The sequence below is a fragment of the Heloderma suspectum genome, chromosome 2 (assembly GCF_057233095.1).
Source record: "Heloderma suspectum isolate Gila_16-S chromosome 2, 16-S_ref, whole genome shotgun sequence".
NCBI lineage: Eukaryota > Metazoa > Chordata > Lepidosauria > Squamata > Helodermatidae > Heloderma > Heloderma suspectum.
In genome coordinates, this window is record NC_139459.1 from 169,806,702 (window position 1) to 169,828,857 (window position 22,156).

At 46.3% G+C, this 22,156-nt stretch overlaps 1 protein-coding gene across 1 annotated transcript; it reads right to left on the minus strand.

The window, feature by feature from the left end:
* Positions 1 to 1,205: 1,205 nt before the first annotated feature.
* SHFL (shiftless antiviral inhibitor of ribosomal frameshifting) lies at positions 1,206 to 21,733 on the minus strand. The gene is made up of 9 exons (XM_084835929.1): positions 21,532 to 21,733; positions 14,789 to 14,930; positions 12,544 to 12,593; positions 10,443 to 10,487; positions 7,476 to 7,508; positions 5,664 to 5,819; positions 4,784 to 4,887; positions 3,834 to 3,982; positions 1,206 to 3,276 (listed from the first exon to the last, which is right to left on the minus strand). Exons 1-9 carry the CDS (start codon positions 21,559 to 21,561, stop codon positions 3,059 to 3,061), a joined length of 927 nt encoding a protein of 308 aa, XP_084692055.1. The 5' UTR covers positions 21,562 to 21,733; the 3' UTR covers positions 1,206 to 3,058.
* Positions 21,734 to 22,156: the final 423 nt, after the last annotated feature.

Below are 22,156 nucleotides of genomic sequence, written 5' to 3' on the forward strand. Positions count from 1 at the left end.
CAAGTCTCAGCTATGCTGTGAATTCACTAGGTGACCTTGGGAGGTAAGCCATCCACTCAGCTCCCCCCACCCAATAATAAAAATACTTGCCTTACAATGTTCTACGTGCTATATAAATGTTAAGTATTATTTAATCCACGGGTGGAGAACTGGATTGGTCCTGAGGGAGGGAATGCCTCCCAGGATCAATCTAAGGGGCCATATGACATGGGGGGGACTCTATCCCCAAAGCTCCTCCCCTAAAGCCCTGTTTCCTGATGTCATCTGTCCCCATTCTCAGTGGAGGGAGAGGTGAGGCAATGAGCAATTGCTCTGTGCTTCAATCTGCATGAAGAAAGAGACTCAGCAGCCACCTTCACCCACCTCTCGCCATTCAAGGTGAGACACGGACCAAGTGACTGCACCCTCAGCCAGTGCCTGGAGAAGCAGCTCCTCTGGCATCAGCCCAGTCTGCAGCCGGCTTCACTCCTCCCTTGCCTACCCCATCCAGAAAGGTGAGGGAGGAGTAATGCTGGCAAATGAGGCACTGGCTGAGTCCCAATCGGAGAAAGGGATGAGGGCTTGTAGGTTGTTTAGGACTTAGCTAGTGCAAGCTGGTGGCTGTGTGTGCAGCCAGCTTCGGTCCTTCCTCACCTTCCCCTTCTCTGAAGAGGGAAACCTCACATGAAGCCCCGAGGGCCAGATGGTGGCATCCTGGCAGTTCTCCCTCCCTGATTTAATAGCAGTGATCGTGTTAGCTGCCAGTTCTGAAGGGGAACGTGGGCTCTCTGTGTTATGCCAGAGTTGGACCAGGGCCATGATACGTTTTCATTTGTACCTCCGCAGTGATGGAACATCACGGTCTTATCCCAGGTCAGACTATTTCCCCATCTAGCGTAGACTTGTCTATTCTGACTGACAGCCACTCTCCAGATTCTCCAGCTGAGGTCTTCTCCATCACCTGGTAGCTGATTCTTCTCACTGGAAATGCCAGGGAGCAAACCTGGACCTTTGGCTTGCAGAGCAGATGCTCTATTACTGAGCTATGGCCCCACCCCTAAAGAAGCTTATAAACACAGTTTTCAAACATGAGCTATTGCTGCTACTGACTAGAATTTCAGGATTAGAGGTTCAGGCAAAACATCGTGTGCTTCTCGACAACAACTCACTGCATTAATTTGGTACAGATTGCAGCTGGCCATTTGATCAGTAGAAATGAGACATTTCAGTGGGGAAACCCATCATTTTAATTTGCATCTGTTTGTTTTTTTAATGAGCCAGGGCAAAACACCCTGTTCGTCTTATACATTCGCACTTGGTAGAAAACACATCTCCACAAAGACAGAGAGAGAGCAACATAAATCTGAAAGCTTTCAACCTAGAGATCAGGATTTAAGACATCACAGATGCTCGTAACTGTAAGGCAATGAATACACGACAGGCACTGATATGACTTCCCAACAGCAATGCTAGTATCACACAAATGCTGCATTGGGTATTTGCTTGTTTATTTAAAAAAATCTATATTGCCTTTTGGCTTTAAATCCCCAAGGCGGTTCCCAACAATAAAAATCTCACAACAATTCAAGAGAGATTCTCATAAAACTGCCTTTCCTACATGCTCATGTGTAAGGGAGCTGGATTCTCTGAACAGGACTGTTCACAGAACAATGATACTCATAACAGGGCTCATCCAACTCCTCTGTCTCTGATTTTTGGTCCCAAGAAGCTAATGTGGAGGTTTTTAAGACAAATACAGCAGTTGGATCCAGAATCTGGCTTCCATTACAGGAAAGGACTTTCTGTGAAAGGAATGGCTCTGCTCACTTAAGGTCCCTCTGCATGATTCGGGGGCATTCCCCCCACTGCCTCTCCACACACAACTCATCCCATCCAGCAGGGTCTCCTGACTTTCTGTGTAGCATTTTCAGGGGGCTGGAGAGGCTGCCGTCAGAAGGAGGGGGCAGGGAAGTCCCCTTCCAGCAGCGCAGTTGATACAGCATAAATATGGATCCAACCCAGTCTCTGTGGATGACTAGCACTTGCTGTGTCCCCCCACCCCACTGGCCTATGCTTCTCTTAATGGCTAAAATGAGTTTTTATTTCCAGCCAAATTAGCTTTAGGAGGGAGGAGTTGCTGCTAAGAACTTGTTAGCTGTGCTGTTCACATTCTTCCTGCAAGTTCCCTAAGGAAAGGCATCACCCTAGTCTAGGGCTTCCAGTCTCAGCCACCTAAAGCAGCAGCAGCATCAAGTTAATAATAAAGGCCAAAAAAAAAAAAAAAGCAACTTGGCTCCTCACCTTGCTGTCTTGCCAGCTTGGGTGGTTTTCAATGAGCTGAAGTCACATGCATCTTTCCTAACTGTGAGTCCATCTAGTGTGAATGCACTACGTACTCAAGCCCAGCAATAATTCACTCTGTAGCACATGATCCTCTCATTCCAGTGCCATACAAACCTTGAGGGAGTTGCTGGAAGAGTATGCTGAACAGCTCATAAACATGCCATCTTTTAAAAGCCTCTTGATTCTTTCAAGGTGGATTTAACCACCACAAGTTAAGACAATGTCAAGTTCCACGGACAACTGGCACCAATGGGAGGCGCAGGGAGGGCTTGGCAAGACAGAAGGGGCACATGCACACTAGCTTATGCTTTAATACCAGTTAACTTCACTCAAAGAATCCTGGGAATTGTAGTTTGCTGAGGGCGCTCAGAATTCTTCATGAGACACCACTAGGCTTCCAACACAGAACTGGCAACTCTTATTGCTCTCTGAGGAGAGAGAATGACTATTAAAACCAGTTTAAACCTGTGGTTTAGTTATGTCTGGGAGATGAGCTCTCCAGAGCAGAAATCAGTAACAGGCAACAAAACCAGGGAAAGGCTGCACTTGAGAGAAAAAGCCAGAAAGAGGCCTAGAAACGATCACTGAGCAGGCCCTGGCATGAGGAATTATCATTCTTGTACATTATTAGAGTTGGCATGCCTGGAGCCTGAGGGAATATAAAGAAGAGTCCTCCCCTGGCCGCCTCCACCAGTTTGCAGCCTGTCATCTGTCCCCCGTGACAGGCGCCTAGGGGTTAATTGCTGCTCTCGCCATCCTCCTCTTCATCCAGTTCCTTCAGATCCTCCAGGATGATATCATTGATGTCCCAGTTTGCCAAGCTGCCTTGACTCAAGCAGGTAGCCACTGTGGAGCCGGTGCTGTCATGTTCTTGGCTGGGGCTGATCACTTTGGGCAAGCCATTCCTAACCCGGCTTCGAGGATGCACACAGTGGGTTCCTGGCATGTGGGGCTCTGTAGGAGATGGGAAGACACAAGGCGATACTGGCAAACACACCCACCATCCACAGCCCCGGCATGAAAGTGGGGGATGTTTTGTTGGAATGGCCCCAGCCACACATCAACTCACTTTCCTACACCTGCTTCCACTCTCTTTAGCTGGCAGTGCAACTGTCCCGTGCCCACCCCATAACTTCTGTGCTCTTATCAAGTTATTGATGGTGGATCAGGGCTAGTGCCACAGTAGCACTAAAGAGAAAAGTCCCTTTATGCCAGAGAAACAATAATCTGCACATCATCCTATTTCTCTTCAACATGAACAGGAAGTACATTTTCTAAAGAGCCATTACAAGATGGCAAATATATCTGAAGGTGCTTTTTCCCCCAGCCAAAGAATGGGCCTGGGCTTTTGCTACCATTTTAAAAAAATGAAAACCACAGGGAGTCTTTCTACTCCCATTTCTGCAAACAGTAATTGGGCGCCACATAGCACGGCACCTCAAAAGACTGCACACATGCATAAAAGGGATCCATCATGATGCAACTGTCATTCACGGCACATTCAGTCTTACCTCTTCGGTTGTAACAATCCTCTGCAAAGCAGGAATGCTGCTGTCGGCTTCGTGGCCCTGGGGTCTTGCGGGGTGGAATGATATAGCTCGGGAGGACTGGGGTATGGCAATTGTAGCAGGGGGATGGGGTCCCCATCTGGGCTGATCCCCTGCAGGGAGCAGATGGGGGAATTTCTTTATTCATATGTTCCTTATTTATTTTTTCTTCCATATTCTGATATCCCATATTTAATTTTTTATCACCATTTTTTACAATTCTCTCAGGAAGACCAATACATTACAGAGAAAATTACACAAAACAAGGAAAACAATCTAGTTTATAATATCAATAATGTACAGCTGCACCCCCCTTCCCCAATCTGTGAGAAATTCCAGACCTGTGGTTTAGTTTCCTTTGGATGAGAAAACATAGGAACTTACGGTGTCTTTGTAATATTTTCTGTATTGACAAATATACAAGCAGAGCCTATTTGAGGCAAGCAGACTCTCCCAAAACAGGCAGCAGATCCCCAGAAAGCAAATTATGCAATCCTCCACAAGGCTGCACCTCAGTTTCTACCTAACTCCAGCTAGCAACTCTCAGTGCACAGTCTTTTCAAAGCACAAACTACTTCTTTGCTCCCCTCAGCTGGAAGGATGTTGTCTTCCCCAAACTCTGATGGGTATCTCACTCCAAATGCTTGAGAGAGATACCCAGCTATCAGGAGACCATCTTCTGTCATTCACTCCCATTGTCGAAATAATAAATTATCCTGGGCTATTAGCCATCAATCAGACTAACAAACGTATCATCAGCTAGCAGCCTTAACACCCTGTATAATATATAGCAAAACAGTATTTAATTCAGTACATTTATCAAATACAGTAATACCAGATTTTCAGGGTTTGGGGATGGCAAATGTAGGTACTAAAGCTGACCTTCCCAGGCACACATAGTTCTTGCCTCTCACCTGAAGGTGCGCCCACATGCAGTACACTTGAACTCTGCTGTGCCCCACATTTTGTTGTAAGGCACTGGGTCATAACGGTTCCCACACAGGTGGCAACGGGACACCTGTGGATGGCATCAAAGGAGAAGATGAGGAGGCACCAAAACCCCAGCAATGACCCACACCACCTGGGTATAGTAAGGGTCAAATTAGATGTGACAGCAGTAGACCCAACCCGAGTCCTGTGGAATCTCTAGAGTAGCTTGTTGCTATGGGGTGCAGCCCTGAGACTTTCATCCCAGCCATTTCACTGCTTTGCTTCTGTTTCAGAGCTCTACTGAGAGAAAATATGGCTGGTCGGAGTGGTTATGAGGTGAAAAGTGGACAGCAGAGGTATGGAGAGGATTCACATGTGCCCAGGCTACATTTTCACTCTCCCCCACAATATACCAACACACACACACACACACACACACACACACAGCCCTCCATGCTTTATTTGGATTTGATGGCAGACAGAATTTCAACCCAGGCCTGCTGCCATCATGGGAGCTTGGTCCTGACTGGGGACAGGTGGCCCTCCGGATGTTGTTGGACTACAACTCCCATCAGCCCTAGCCTGCATAGCCAATGGTGAGGGATGATGAGAGTTGCAGTCCAACAACATCCAGAGGGCCACACATTCCCTGTTCCTGGTCTTGAGCCTTTTTTCTTTTAGATTTAGACAAGAGTGAGGAGACAATGAAAGGGAGGGAGGAATGGGAGAGGCAAGGGTAGCAAGGGATACTATCCAGATAAAACACGCAACTTTCTCGGAGCATCTGTCTCAAAGGGCCAACCTGTGACTTGATTCAACCCCTACCTTTAAGACATGCTCATGCGTGAGCCTGCGCGCACCCACCTGTTTTCTCTCTGGGACGCGACGCCACCACATGCTGTCACAGGGCTGGCAGGAAAACTGGCGGTCAACAGGGGGGATGCGGTTGTTTTGGGCATTATCGAACATGCGTATGTTCTCCTTTGTCAGACTCAAGACCTTTAGTTGCCGAGCGACCTCCTGGGGAAGAATAAACAGGACATGTGTTGATGTGATCCCAAGGGCTCCCCGTGTCTCACATTTTCCCTCCAAAAGATAAAAAGGCGAGGAACTCCCCTCCCCCGCCTGCCACAGATTAAAATAATTTCCCTCATGCCTTCCCAAGTTGTGCAAGTGCTAAGCAAGCGGTGGGGGGGAGAACACAGCTTCTCTTATCCCATTCCTACTGAATGGGCCTGGACAGGTGGTGGCCATCTTGGAGAGGGAAACTGAAGTGGCTTAGGACTCCCCATTGGAACAATTCACGGAGGGACAGGCACAACCATGAGGTTTGAGAGGTAAAATTAATCCTTTGCAAGAACTTGTATCTTTGATCTGGGTGCTCTGATGCTGGGCAAGTACTGGGAACTGTCATCTGAAATGGGGACTTCCTACAGGTTAATATGCCAGGAGGGTACCTAATACCTGTAGCAGTGGTCTAAGTAATGTTTTATTTATTGATAATTCTGTTGCATTTTCCCCTACACTTCACTTGCGTTAATTACAATAAAGCCTCCCTTTGTTTCACCACTAATTGTCTAGAAGCATTATGATTAAGGGATGAGAAAATAGGGTCCTCCACACTTTGGAGTCGGTATTCCTATTTTAATTCTCATGCACTCTGAAGCGCTCTGGGTTTTGGGGAGACACTGCTCTGGTTCTGCAGAGAGTAAAGGCTAGGCGGACACAGGCCTACTGGAGCCAGCTTGTGCCTCAGAGCAGCTCAGGGTAGAGTAGACTGTAGTGCTCTTATGCTGGTCTGTGGAGCAACAGGGCTCAGGTTGCCAACGGTGGGTGTGACTGTTTATCTGCAGGAGGCCATGGGATCTACGTTCCCAAACTGGAAAAAAAACAAGAAACAGTCTCGTGGCACCTTGAAGACAAACAGATTTATTATGACATAGGCTTTTGCAGACTCGGGCCCACTACATCAGATGAATGCAGTGTTATCCTAAGTCAGCAGGTATATCCTTTATATATGGGTATATAAACGGGCAAAAATGTAAACAGTGACACCGGACGGAAACGAAACGTAAAAAAAGCAGACTGTGACAATTACATTACTACAGTAACCATTCGCAAGACCAGTAACTGATGATAACATAAACACCCTAGCTTAGTCAATCAACATCTGTAGGTGGGTAAAAATCTCTACTGATATATATTTGCCAACTTCACAAGTGTGATGAAGTTGACTCTAGTCCACAAAAGTTTATGCTATAATAAAAGTATTAATCTTGAATGTGCCACAAGACTCTCTTGTTTTTGCTGCAACAGATTAACACAGCAACCTCTCTGGAAATTATTCCAAAACTGGTTCAGCCCCACATATTGCTGCACAGTTCAGTTATTGCTTATTGCTATCCTGTCATACAGGCAAGGGGACTAACATATGGTTGAAGCGAGTATCCTTACTTGGGGTTGTGATTTGATGTTCATAGCCCATCCACTCGCCAAATGAGACACTGACTGTATTAGTGCCATGAGGAGACTGGGAGGTGTTATTTCAGATTGATTAACATGGAGTACAAGGACATGATCTTGTGGTGGGTTTTCATTTTCCCTCTCCCCCTTATTCTCCCCCCACCCCATGGTTGTGTCACAACCACAACAGCCCAACCCTGTTTCTTTTCTCACCTTGATTTTTTCATCATTCTTGTCATTTGGATTCTGTAAAGAGAAGAAATAACGTTATGATGCACACAACTGTTAAACTTCATCAGTGGGTGCTGCTGGGGCATGAAAGACCGTCTGAGCATATCCGTCCCAAATGCTCTATTTATAACTCCTCAAACTTTTCCCCTAGTCACCTGTAGAACATCCTTTCGTAGCCTGGTGCCCTCCAGATGTTTTGGGCTACACCCCCAGCATCCCTGACCATCGGCCCATGCTGGCTTGGGCTGATGGGAATTGAAGTCCAAAACATCCGAAGGGAACCAGGTTGGTGAAGGCTGCTATAGAATCAAGAATAGATTTTTAAAAACACAAATATAAGTCTTACGCTAAAATATTCTGCATGCATGCACAACATATTCTGTATATGCGTGTGAGCACATGAACGCATGCACACACATGGCAGAACAACTGACATATACTGTAATTTTAAGCAGTTTATTTCTCCACTCCATCTGGCCCACCTCCCCACCCCCATCTCTCTTTTTCACCTCTCTTGTCTTCCTCCTCTTTTTAAAAGAATGAGAGAGAGAGAGAAGTTGTGCTACTGGCATGAAACTCCTTAGGTGCAATCCACTTGTGGGTCCTGCCCCAACAACTGAATACCAATATAATATGTAATAAAATCTTCACTGCTTTCCATTTTAACATCTTATTAAGGTAGTAGGTGTTTGGAACTTCAGAGTGGTGGTTGGTGGACAAAATAGGAGTGTTTGGATGATCATATCTTGGCTTAATAAGCCAAGATGTGAATTTGCCTTTTGCCTCTGCCCACAGCCCCTCCACTTCTCCCTTCATGCCAACAAACCAGGAAGACTTCAATTGACTATGGTTTCCCATTTTGTCCAAACTGGGAAATGATGGTTAGCAGCGTGAGAACAAGCCAGGATATTAAAATAACTTCAGATGCTTTAATGTCCTGGCTTGTACCAAAGTCGTTAATTAGATCAAAGCTGAGATACGATCATCCGAACGTGGCCAATATGGGATTGAGCTGCTGCTGTCATGGTTGCGTGCAGGGCTGGTTCAAGACATGTTGGTGCTTGAGGTGGAAAATCCAAATGGCATCTTTCACCTCCCCCTAAGTATCATGGGGCGCAATCCTCCAGGAATGTAGTTCTCCTGTACACGTTCCATTCATTTCAGTGGCACTTGCACAGGGAACTTTCCTGATGGATTGTCCCCCTCAGGTCAGATTTACCTGTCTCCCACTCTTCCTACCTTTCATGGCAACCAAAATGACTGCCTTGTGTTGCCTTGTGGTTATGCACACAGCTCAGAAAAAACTTTTAATGGTCACTCAGGCAGGAGCACTGGCACGTTCTTTCCCACCTCCTCTCTCCCTGAACTGTATCCCTCCCTCAAGAGTTTTCATTTTCTCTGAGAGTGGTGCAACACTCCCCACTTCTTACCACCATCCCCATCATGTGGTTCTGGGGATAAGGGGGTACGAAGCACTTTGGACTTGTCTAGCAAATCACCAAACAATGGGGATTTCTACACCAGCCTAAAATCCTCCATTTAAAACAGGGCTTTTCAATTCCGTTTTAAATTCAGGATCACAACTGATTCCTTTTACACGCGCTTCCTTCTCTGTAGATGGCCATTCCCATAGTGTTATGTTTCCGTGAAGAGGCATTACCAGGTTCAGCAATACTTGCTCCTGGGCTCCTGCCCCTTTCCTTCCCCTTGCATATTACTGGTGGATGGGGATTGACACGCAGCCAGCCCCCCCACCGATCTCCCCGGGCCCCGCCTCCCTCTTCCATTCTTTTGGCCAGTCCCTGCCGCTCAGCCCCTCTGCTGCTCCTCCACTCTGCCACCCCCTCCTCGCTGCCGCTCTGCCGTTCTGCCACTCTGTTTTGAACAGGCAAGCTGAAAATGGTGAGGAGCCAAAATGGCACAGGCGTGGGAAGGCTGAACGCCCATCAGACCTTTGTCACCACCTTCAACATCATGACCATGCCCCCAACAACCACACTCAGCACTTCATTCGCGCTAGGGGAGAAATACACAGGGATGACATGGCACTCCATTTGCACATATCTGGAAAAAAAACCCATTTTTTCCGTTTGAGGAAAACACGGGATAGGTGGGAGGAAACAGTGGAATAGATGTCAGGGTGGACACTGAGCCCATAGAATCCCAGAGTAGTTCTGATTCTGAGGAAGAGGAGTCACTCCTGGGAGAGGAGCGTGCTCCCCTTTCCCAGGGCCAACAGCTAACGGAGATTCCTCCCACCGGCATTCCTAGCTTAGATAGCAGTCCTGGAAGTGACAGAGTGCGGGAAGCAGACTTGATGGATGCGCGACGCTGACACAGAGAGCGGCGCCAAATGGAGGGCGCGGAAAGCGTAGTGCCTGGTTGGCGCGCAAACAACAGCTGCACCCAGAGGATCCAAGGGAAAAGGGGAGGGACTCTCCCTTGCTAATAGTAGAGTTGTTAAATTGTAAAAGAGGAATAAAGCTTTGAAAAGAATCCCTTTGTCTGTGTCTGGACTTGGCTACTGGATTAGACTGAGAGAGGCCTCCAAGGAGCCCTTGACAATAATGACTGGACAACTACGACGTCATGTAATGGACCCGCACAATTCAGTCAGTGAGCAACCGTGAATGCGCAATAAACTTGAGGTGTAGAGATCCCCATCCTCTTCAATGCAAAATGTTGGGAAGGCAGTAATGGTAGTAACATTTGCCAAGTGCTTCCTGTTTTCCACCTGGAAGTGGCAAAGAGATTATTTTAGGCTTGTCCGAGTGATGTCTTATTTTGTTTTGTTCAAAGTTTAAAAGCACTGTTGTTGGCAAGTGCAACCAATCATAGAGGGTGATCTTAAAAAAAGCAAAAGGATTTGTCAGGAAAGTAAGATCTACAAAGCAGCCCTATAATATTTGCCTTTTCCTCCCAATATCTGCCTCCTCCTCCCTCAATCACCTGTTTCTTCTGCTCTTCTTCTTGCTTCAGTTTATTCATCACTTTCTAAAAGAAGAGGAAACGGGTTAGAAGTGGCTAGCAAACAGCAGAAGTATAGACAGTTGTGGCCATACTGGATCCACAGCAGTGGAGGCTGGTGGCTCTGATTTCAGTGGGGCTGTGAATTCATTCTGGGCTTCAGTCAGAACCAGCCAGAACTCTAAAAGAGCTATCCAACCTGCTGAACCAATTTTGGGATAGGGTTCAGCACTTTGGATAGTTCCTTTAGAGTTCTGGCTGGTTCTGACTGAAACTCAGAATGGATTTACACCCCACCAAAATCGAGTCACCAGCCCCCACTGATCCATAGACTAAGACACACAAGATAGATAAGGTGACATTGTTGACTGGATTAAGTCCATATGAGAACACACACACACTTTTGTGTTACAAAGAACTCTTCATAGGGAACACTGGAAGGGCAGCTAACATTTCAGTAAAAAAGGGCTGGATGTGCCTGATCTCAGAAGCTAAGCAGGGTCAGCCTGGTTGGTACTTGGATGGGAGACCGCCTGGGAATCAGGCTTCCTGCACTGAGCCGGGGGTTGGACTCGATGGTCTTGTAGGCCCCTTCCAACCCTATGATTCTATGGAACAGTTCAGTACCAGCAGCATTACTCACTGATGGGGACCTAAGAGCTTCCATGAGAGAAGGGATCCTGTTCTTTTTGTTGCAGTCTTGTCAGTTTCCCCACCTGCCCTACCTTCCTTTCAGGCAATGCCTGATTGTGAGGTGCCAGGTCTCAAACTTTTTTGGAAGTCAAAGTCTACAGCAAACACATATACCAATGATCCGGCTCAATCTAGTGTGGCCCAAAGTAGAAACAACATGTTGGCCTTGAGAGCTTTTCTACACAAGAGTGTCAATCAGCTGTATCTACTTTCGGCATTTAATTGTGAAAGTGAAAGCAAGCACCATTTCCTCTTGTGTATTTGTACTATTCTGCTATACCACAGTGCCACCTAGAGGCTATGTAACAGAAAAACATTTCCTTTCCTGCGTTCACGATTAAATGCCACATTTTCCCTGCTCTAAAAAACTTGTTGACAGTGCTGGTTAGACAGAGAAGCAAAACTGGAGGGTCACCATGCTGTCTACAGAACCCGTAAACAACTGTGAGTAGGGAATGATGAGCACACAATAAATGCCTTCTGTAGAAAAAGTCCCAAAAGGCAGGATATAAATGTAATAAATAAAAATAAATAAACTGGGGAGACTCAGTAGGTGAGTTTTGTTTAATAAAGCTTTAGGGTATGAGAGATCACTGTACTGGGGTTATTTGTTTATATTTATACCCTGCCCCATCCAGAATAATTGGGTCAATATTGGTAGCGATATCTTTTAAAAACCAAGCAGCAGAATAGATTAAAATGTAGATGAAAGATCTGGCTAAAATGTAGATGAAAGAACAGGGCAAATCTGGCCCTCCAGGGTTCCCCAGATGGCCATGCCCCTTTCTCCCAATCACAGATTGTTTAGTGGTTTCCTGGCTTCTGTGCAGTTTTTCCCCATGGTGAGAAAAGCAACTAGGAGGGGGGCTTGAGAGGGGAAACAATCTTCTGGTTGTTTGAAATGGTTTGGATATATGTGTGCTGTCTCCTTATACGTTTGTATGTAAATGTTTTTATACTATGTATAATGTATTTTTAAGGTTTTTAATCTTTGTAAACTGCCCAAGGAGCTTTGGCTATTGGATGGTATAGAAACTGAATAAATGAATGAATGAATAAAAATGGACAGTGGGGGAAGGATTAAGCACCTCCTCCCTCCTTGCCCTTCATCCACTCCTGACTGCAGCCTCCAGTGGCTGCTTTTCTTTAAATAAGTAAATAAATAAATAAATAAATACAGCAGGGAACGTTGCACGGAACTGGGAGAAGCATGTGAATTGGCTCTTAGTCCTGACCCACAGTGGTTAGGTTAAACTAGTTATGCTCTTTCTACTCTCTTTCCCAATTCAGCATCCATGGATGCCCCTTAAAAGTGGCCTCTGACTGCTCCCTGTTCAAGGACCACTTTTTCCAGCTTCCAACCTCTGCCTAAGATAAGAGAGAGCATTACCAATGCCACAGGGTCATCACTGAGGTTCTCTTGATCTTCTGGGTCCATATCTAAAGAACAGGACAAGGTTAGAGCAGGCTGAAAGTGCGTTGTCAAAACGAAGAAGGTCTCCAATTTTGAAACTGAGAAATCTAAATTTAGTAAATCTGAATGAAAACATGTGGGGGGAGGAGAGGGGGAATGTACAAAACAACACAGTCTAATTGGCATCAGCTTACATTAATTTGCACTTTTTACTGCTCAAGGATTACCAGGTCACACCAAAGCCCTAAGGCATAATTCTGAAAGAGAAAAACAAATGCATTTACAATATTTAATGTTCCCCCAAGTTTAACTGGAGAAGACTCTTACGAGTCCCCTGGACTGCAAGGAGGTCAAATCAGTCAATCCTAAAGGAAATCAACCCTGAGTGCTCATTGGAAGGACAGATACTGAAGCTGAAGCTCAAATATTTTGGCCACCTAATGCAAAGAGAAAACTCTCTGGAAAAGACCCTGATGCTGGGAAAGACTGAAGGCAAAAGGAGAAGGGGACGGCAGAGGATGAGATGGCTAGATAGCATCACTGATGCAATGAATATGGACTTGAGCACGCTCCAGGAGAGAGCGCAGGACAGGAAGGCCTGGCGTGCTATGGTCCATGGGGTCACGAAGAGTCGGACACGACTGAACGACTGAGCAACAACAAGTTTAACTGGCACAAACTTACCATAAACTATGGTCACCAAACAAAAGATAAAACAACACTGCAGCAATCGTAAATCAGGTTTGTAAATCAGTCATTTTACCTTTTGTTTGGTGACTGGCTTCTGGAGTACTAACACATTTTGGGAAGAGTAAACCAGGTGAAAATTAACTGTAATTGATGGCAGGTTCATGCCAGTTAAACTTGGGGGAACGTTATATATTGTAAATGCATTTGTTTTCCTCTTTCAGAATTTCTACTTTCAATACACTATTGGAATTTTATCCTAGAAGGACTGTCTCACTCTCAACCTATAAACCTAATTGGCTATTTTGCCTTATTAACCGGTACACCATTGATACATTCATTATTTGGGAAGTGAAACCATCTTTCAACAATATCAGTTGTTAGAGTTAAACAGGGATATACCAGGGTTCCGAACACTGATAGGACTGATATGATTACGAATTATATGGTTGTTATGATATTGATATGACTTTTACAAATGGTATACAGGCACTGGAAATATTCACTCCCTTTATAATTTGATGTGTACCATCAAGTACTCTGCTTATAAATACTGTATAAAATTGTCTTATTGGTCTAGCGCAGCTCTGTTAGGTCTCTTGCACTTCGTGTGTTTGTTTTGAGCTGTTATCGGGGACTTTGTCTTTTCTGTTTTGCATAGTATTCTAATAATGCCAACCAGATGTGTTGCATCATCATTCTCACATCCACCCTGTTCACATATAAGCTCAGGGATGGGATTCATACTTTAAGAGTAAAAGAGTGCAGTGGAGGGGCACTGAACACTCCCCTTCTGGGCCTTTCCTGCCCCACTATTGGTTGCTGCACCACTTTTCTCCATTCTTGTCTCCAGTATTGGAAATATGCAGGAAGAGAGGATAGTGGCAGCAGAAAAAGACCAAGGGGTGTAAAGCATGGCAACTCCCAGTCTGAATCCTCTAAAGCTGGGACGAGTAAGGCCCAGGGATCACATGCACCCTCCCGCTGCCTCACAGTGCACCTTCCCAGTGAGGCCTTCCCACTACGCCCCCATTTTTTTTAAAAAAATGTTTTATATTTAAAATAAAAGACATACATAGTGGCTATAGAGCACACAAAGGACAAAATTTAGATTTGGCCCCTTCGGTGCTCCTTAGCTGCTACAAGAGTGTTCAAGGAGTTAGATTTAGCTTGGAAACAAGCTACGTTTAACCACTGTAGTTCTCTGTAGCACTACAGAGCAGTTTGCTGCTGAATTCTGGTGGTAAACCAGCAATTCTGGCACTTTTGGGAGGGCACCATGTGGACTTTGGCCCACGGTGGGGGCCTGGGGGGCAAAAATGGCCCTGGACCTCTGAAAGTTGCCCACCCCTGCTCTAAAGGGACACGTACATTCTTGAGCTTCTCGTTTCTGTTTACACCCATCTGCATGGATGGATCACCTACCTCTCCACCTCTTATGGTCCCAGCTGCCTACTTGTGGACAGCAGGGGCCTCCCCACTCCATCTCTCACTCAGCACAGTGCACATGACTATACACCAATGCCTGACTCACCTTCCATCTCATTTTTGCAGAGGACGATGTACTTGCAGACAAGGTCATGATTGTTGGTGAACCTTCGCATCAGCATCACAGCATCCAAGATGCTCACCTTCCCGTAGAATTTCTCCCGTAGTCGGCGGACACTTTTCTCCAGCTGCACCAGAAGGGTGATGTCACCGTCAAGAATACAGAATCTCTTGTAACTTAGCCAGGCTCATTCATATTTTCTCCTAAAGTCTACTCCTTCAGAAGCAGGTTGACCTCTTCGGGCCAAACCAGGTCTGACTTTAAATGCACCTTTAGCAATCGCAGCAGGGTTTAAAAAAAAATTAATAGCAGGCATGGGGAGCAGGAAGGTTTAATCCTTTCCTGTCCTGCTGCAGTCTTGACAAAAAGCACCGGCCTGTGGCTTCTATTAGTGTGAATGGGAGCTCCCCATCTGGGGCTAATAGCAGATGGGGGAGGGCAATTTTCAAGATCACAGCAAGGGATGATAGGATTAACACATACTCTGCCCCTGCCCCACAGATCTATTTTTTTTAAAACCCCGATGTGATTGCTAAATATGTGTTTAGCATCATGGCTCATTTAACCTTTATTGAGCAACTACATAGAATATTGCCAGTTTTTCCTTATATTTCTGTAAGTTAAACAAAAAACAAAAAACTTTGTACGTGTGCTTGGGGGGTAGGAATTCAAACTAAAACTTCTAGACAGGGGCAGGTCTGAAGGAGGTGCCTGAAGTGTGAACTGACAGGCCATGGTTTACAAATGGTCAGCAAGCCAGAATCAGAAACCATGTCTTGAAGTAGTTCATGCTAGCTACAGTTTGGTGTGGCATCTGAATTGACAAGCCAAAATTACCATTATTGCTCCACTTCCAGAGTTTCCTGCAGCAGAGAAATGGGAGTGACTGTATGGATCTAGGTACAGCGAGGACAGAAAATGGAAGCTGGTAAGCAGCTCTAAACTATGGTTTGCCTGTGGGATGTTTTGAAGCTGAAGCCATGGACTGGGTTCTAAACTATGGGTAATGCAAACCACAATTTGATGTGAGATTTGGTCTGAGCTGGTGTTGTGGTTATCAGACATCAGAAAATGCATGCTTTTTGGCAAATATCCCGTGTGTGCATAGAAATGTAACTTATTTTATTTATTATTACATTTATATCCTGCCTTTTCCTCTTGCAAGGAGCCCGAGGTGGCTTATGTGATCTTCCTCCTCCTCTCCATTTTTACCCTCACAACAATCCTGTGAGGTAGGTTAGGCTGAGAGGCAATGACTGGTGCAAAGTCACCCAATGAGATTCATGGCTGAGTGGGGACTAGAACCCATGTCTCCTGAGTCCTAGTCCAACACTCTTAAGCACTACACCACACTGGCTCTTAGATATAAGACAGCCTTTCCAGACATGCTTCCCAAGGACAGCAGACACCTGGAGGAAACTTGATAATAACAGGTAGATTAGATGGGTTGCTTGATTTGTGACTTGTGATTTGCCACTCCTCATCATCAGGCATCTGGCCTTGCTGACAAGTGAGGAGAATTTCAAGGTGTTCTAGACTGCATCAGAATCATACAAGCGACTTTCCCCATACCTTTGCCCCCCCTCCCATTTGCACAAGGTAAACATGAGCCCGAGTGGCTCCATTATATCACCCACACACGGCAGCAGAGGAAAATTCTTAGCAGCTTGCTAAAGCTCTCAGGTATAAAACACGCAGCAGACCATGAAAGCTGGGGGCAGACAAGTACTGGGGATCTATTCCTCTTTTCTGAAGATTTCTCTGCACTTCAGTGTCTACTATGACAATGGCTCTTTCTCCTATACCAGGTGTTTCCCCCTTTGCCATCCCTAATGAAACCAGAAGGCAGAAGCACAGGGCCAACTATTTGTGTATGATACATTTAGAGGCTCACTTGGACACTGTTAATCCTGTGCAGTAGAAGGGACTAGGTCACCTTTTATTCGTATTCCATGTGGGTTGCAGAATTTAGCTTCCTTGGTGCAGGATTTAGATGGGAGGATGGGGCAGAGTATACCTATTCGTGCCACATGGTTTTTAGAACCAGTCCCCACCACAAAAAGCTGGCTGCATTTTGTGGCACCTACACCTTGCTTCCAAATAATGGAGTACAAAATTAGAGTTATGTGCAAACACAGCCAATGGTTCTTCCCTGCTTCTGCTGCTTGTAGTTGTTTTTTTATAGCTGAAAATGTCAGTGTAGTTGATAAGCATGCACTGGACTGCATTCCAAACTTGCATCATTTTGTGTCATCAATGCACGTGATTTTAAAGTCAGCTGCATGGCAAGAACAACCTCGAGTGATTTGGGGCAGAAAACACTTGGTGAGCTGCCACCATCTAGCTCCCAGTGATGGTCCCTCCGACCCCCAACTGCCACCAGAAGGGCTTCTGCGGAAACATCTTGCCCTGAGGGGATTGGAGAAGAAACACATTAGGCTTGAACTCAAAAGAAGAGAAACTGCAGAAGAGAAGAAAGGAAAGAGGAACAGACCAGCAAAGAACAGGGCAGCCCAGAAGGACAATAGATGCCGTGCAAACCTGAGTTCAATTAATATATTTCCATCCATCTGGGCAACTGAATCAAACATCACCATCATGCTCCCCCCACCCCATCCCTTTCCTTGTGTCTCGGGTCTTTTTAGACTGTGAGCCTGAGGGCAGGGACTGTCTGATTCTTCTTTTCTGGGAGTCTTTTGACTGAGGAGCAGAATATAATGCTTTAAATAAATAAATACATGCATATATAAGTGACTGGGAAGTTGTATGGTTTACTGGAAACTGTTTGCTCAAAAACTGGTTACTTACATGCTACCAAGTGAGCAAGCAGAAGTTCCTAGTTCTCTCTGGTCACGATGATCATGCCACCCTCCTCCATCCTTGAGTCCTTGTAGGGGCTCAAAATGCTTAAAATCAACTTCAAGACCCTTGTCTTTAATCTAACGCTCTCACCCTCTGATCATGGGGCCCTGCCATACAATCAGATTTTGCGCATTAAATATGCATTTGTTTCCCATTGGTTCAGCACGTATCTTTCCGCAAGGCTGTGCTTCAGTTGCAAACACCTTGCATTTTATAAATACTCAGGGCCATTATGAGGCAAATACAGGGTTCCCAGCCTTGTGTTTGCCTTACAGTATTAATCCAGGGGATGTTTGCAGAGCAGAATCAGCAGGTCAGAGGGGGAGTGGTGCCTAACTCTCCCCCACTCACAGCTTCTCCCCTTGCACCTCTCTCCCCAAATATATTTTTTTCTCAGCAGCCTCTGAAAACAAAATAATCCTAGCCGGGGTGGGGAGATGCCTTAGGAAAAGGGATGTAGGGGAGAACTAGTTGTTGGGGGAAAGGCTGAAACCTCCCCTCTCAATTTACCATTAACTGGCACCCCTATGTGTGGGTCTTCTTGGGAAGTGTGTTTTCGCCAAGGTAACATGCAGCTCTGCTCTCAAAGTAATGATAATTTGAACCTGGGAACCTGGGAAAATGCATGACTGCCATCAGACTGTGGTCAGCACTGACCCAACTGCACAAGGAATCCAAGTGGCTGCTGGTTGCAGAAAACTATCCAAGTGTGCTGCCCAAAGGGGTGTAGCTCAGTGCTAGAGGACATGCTTTACATGCAGCAGGCCCCAGGTTCAACCCCAGCATCTCCAGGTATGGTTAGGAAAAAGTCCTGCATGAAACCCTGGAGAGCCTAGTGCAGAGTGACAATACTAAGCTAGATGAACTGATGGTTTGGCTTGCTAGAAGGCAGCTTCTTGTGTTTCTAAATTTACTTCACTCGATGCTATCAACTCTCCAAGGTGACTGGCATGCCTTGTTATCTGGCTTCCTTGCTTTGGAGATTCCAGCGACTAAAACTGGGCCTTTTTCATGTAAAGCATATCTTCCGTCATGGAAGTGTCATACACGTTATATCCATTTGTAAACACGGAAACGTTTGTCTGTAATATGTAAACATTGCTGCTTTCTTGTAAGAAGGAAACAGAAGCCTCTCACTGCCTACAAGAAAGAACATAGGACCTATTGGTCCATGGTATAGACTAAATATACACATCCGTATAATGGACCATTGATAGGAATTCTGTGTTGGAAACTAACCATATATTTCATTGGTGGGGCAGCAAAAAATGGGGCAGGAACGTGGGCGAAGCGCACTTATACCAGATCCTATACCCTGTCATTCCCCAGCCATGCCAACATTGTTAGCAGAACTTTATAACATGTTTGGGGCTATTCCCCTAGTGCAGGTGCTGAAGTACTATTTTCCCAATGCAACTCACCTTTGCTCTCCTTTCCTCTTTCTTTCACCACCCCCGTCCTCCCTTTGCCTTTCTTTTGCATGCTTCAACCAGGATTTACCCTTTCTTTCTCCCTACTGGACAAGCAGGCCTCACAGGATAGTTGTTGTGAGAGGATTTTAGAAAAAAAAATGGTAATGCAGTGTGTGCACTGCAAGGTGCAGCATTAACAACCCTTTTTCCTTTCATCCCCTTCTTTCTTATTCTGAGTTTCTATATTCTTTTCCTCCTCTTTCTGCCAACTCCCTCCTTTCGACTCATTCCTCTTTTGTTCTGCTTCTTCTCTCTCTTGGCAATTTGTCTTTCATTCTGCTTTCACTGATGTCTGACTATGACCCAGTTCACACGTCACGCCAATCCCTGGGTTGTTTAGTACATGAATTGGCAGGGCACCATGGCGGTGAGTGAGTATGCTGTCTCCTGTGTGCTTGTTACTTCCACGTTTAATCAACAGCCCGGGAACGCCCCATTCCTGGGTTGTTCTTGTGACGTCTGAACCCAGAACTCTGCGTTATTGAGTGGTTAAGTAACCCAAAATTAAATTGTCCATGGTTTGTTGTTGGGTTAACAAGAGTTCTGGGTTTGGACATCATATCAAACAACCCAGGAATGGGGTGTTCCTGTGTTGTTCATTACAGCTGATTGAAAGCAGTAGCGATCAGCATGTGGGAGGCACCACGCTTGCTCGCTGCCACATGGCCACAACTCACCATGGGTTAAACAACCCACAGTTAACTGTTCCATCTGAACTGGATCATTCTCTACTATTACTGCGGTTCTTTTTCTCCATGTTCCCACCATGGCCTCATGTGTTTTTCCACTGTATGGTATAATGAGCTTTGGACATCTCCTTTTTGTTCCTTTAATACAAGCCTATGCAAGAGTCAGTGTGGTATAGTGGTTAATCAGAGTGTCAAACAAGGACTGGGGAGACATTTTTCATAAGGTCTTTATAAGGCTCGGTGTATCAAAGATATGGAATTTCAAAATTCACACAAAATAAGGCCTGCTCACCTTTGATACTTGGCATTTACCCAAATTCAGTTAATTTTTAAGCCAAGTACTTGCAAAACTTAAGTATTTTGAAGTATAGGAAGGCATTCACTCTTGCTCATCTCAATGTGATCCCTTCAGCTCTCTCGGATGGGAGATTTAGGGACATATCTTTTTTTCCCAACAGATTCGGCTGGTTCAGGCAATCACTGAAGGTTAAACAAGCCACCATGGCCTGGGGTCCACCAGCAGATAAAAGTCTACCTTCTGTCCACTTTCAATCCACGCTAGGCATTTAAGAGTTCTTCACACAAGACACATTTTTCCCTTGCTTTTCCCCAGAAACCGCACTTCAAGTTTTAATCTGAGCCAAGGATGAACCTGTCATCTGTGCCCAGAGCAGCCTCCCATAACATGATGCCCTCCAGATGTGCTGGACTACAATCCCCATTACTCCCAGCCATCTGGATCACAGGCTATGCTGTTGGGGGTGATGTGATTTGTACTCCAACACATCTGGAGGGTGCCAGGTTGGAGAAGGGTGATGTAATTAGGAGAGAGTGCCTTTAAGCATAAGCATACCACCCGCCTCTCATGATACAATAAACTCTAACCCCCCCACACACACACCTGGGATTTGAGGGGGATGGGCTGACCTCAGAGACCCAGCATCTCTTATTTTGAAAATTAAGTGGCACTCTCTGCTCGCACCCACCTATTTTTAGATGGTTTAAAAGGGATATGGGGTGTTATTGTTGCTCTATCAACAGCTATTAGCCACAGAACCTCCAAGTGCAAAGGAAGTATAGCTTTGGCATGTGGAGTTAGTTGTTACCTGCATGCCCTGTTTGTGGCCTTCTCGCTGTTGGAGACAGGATGCTGGACTATAAGTATCTTAAGAACATAAGATGAGCCGTGTTGGATCAGACCAAGGGTCCATCTAGTCCAGCACTCTGTTCATACAGAGGCCAACCAGCTGTCAATGGGAGACCCACAAGCAAGACATGCGTGGAACAGCACCCTCCTGCCCATGTTCCCCAGCAACTGGGGTACACAGGCATACTGCCTCTGATACTAGAGGCAGCATATAGCCATCAGGTCTAGTAGCCACTGATAGCTATTTGGTCTGATCTAGCAAAGACAGCTCTTTGTATGTTGTCCTTCTTATTGCCCCTGGAGACATTTGCAGTAATGTATTCGCCGCTGCTTGCGAGCACTATCCAGAGCAGCCTTCCCCACCCTGGCACCCTCCAGAAGCGTGGGACTGCAATTCCTATCATTCCCAGCCAGCATGGCTGACTAGCAATGATGGGAACTGCAGTCCCACACATCTGGAGAGCGCCAGGGTGGGGAAGGCTGACCCAGAGTGTATCCCCCCCATCTTGCAAATCCGCCCCCCTTTTAAATCTCTCTGCAACGAAGGGCGGCGCCTACCTCCACCTCATCCTGCCTGGCCCGTTGCATGGCGCTGGACGCGAAGGGAGCGGCTGGGTCCGCCACAAAGCTTTTGCGAGGCTGAGGTCGGCGCTTGGTCCGAGTCGGGCAGGGGAGGGGCCGGGAGGGGTGGCGCAGGAAGCCAAGCCCGGCCAGGCCCGGCCCGGCCCGGCCAGCCTCGCGCGGGGTTGCTTTTGCTTTCGCTTTCGCGGGGGCCTGAGCCGCGAGTGGCTCAGCCCTGCCCGCCGGAATTGTTCCTCCGGCAGCGGGCGAGTCGCTTCGCTGGGCGTGGGGAAGGGGAGAGAGAGGGACAAGCGCCCTCTCGCCCCTAGGTCGCAGCCCACTTTGGGAGCCCTCCAGTTATTTGAAGGGAAGGCCCTTCTCGCCCCCCTCCCCCACGAAAGGCACTTCGCCCCGCATAATAGGGGGGCTGCGCGGCTCACATACACAGAAAGGGGCGCCAGTGAGCCGACATTCAACCGGTGCAATTTTCTGCATCTGTTGAATTTTGTTTGTCGTTGCCTCCTGGGCTGTTGACGGCACACGAACCTCTCTGCTCGTGGATGCCAAATTTGATGAGCGAGGCAACTATTTTCCAGTTATCGCCGTCACGTTTCACCTCCGC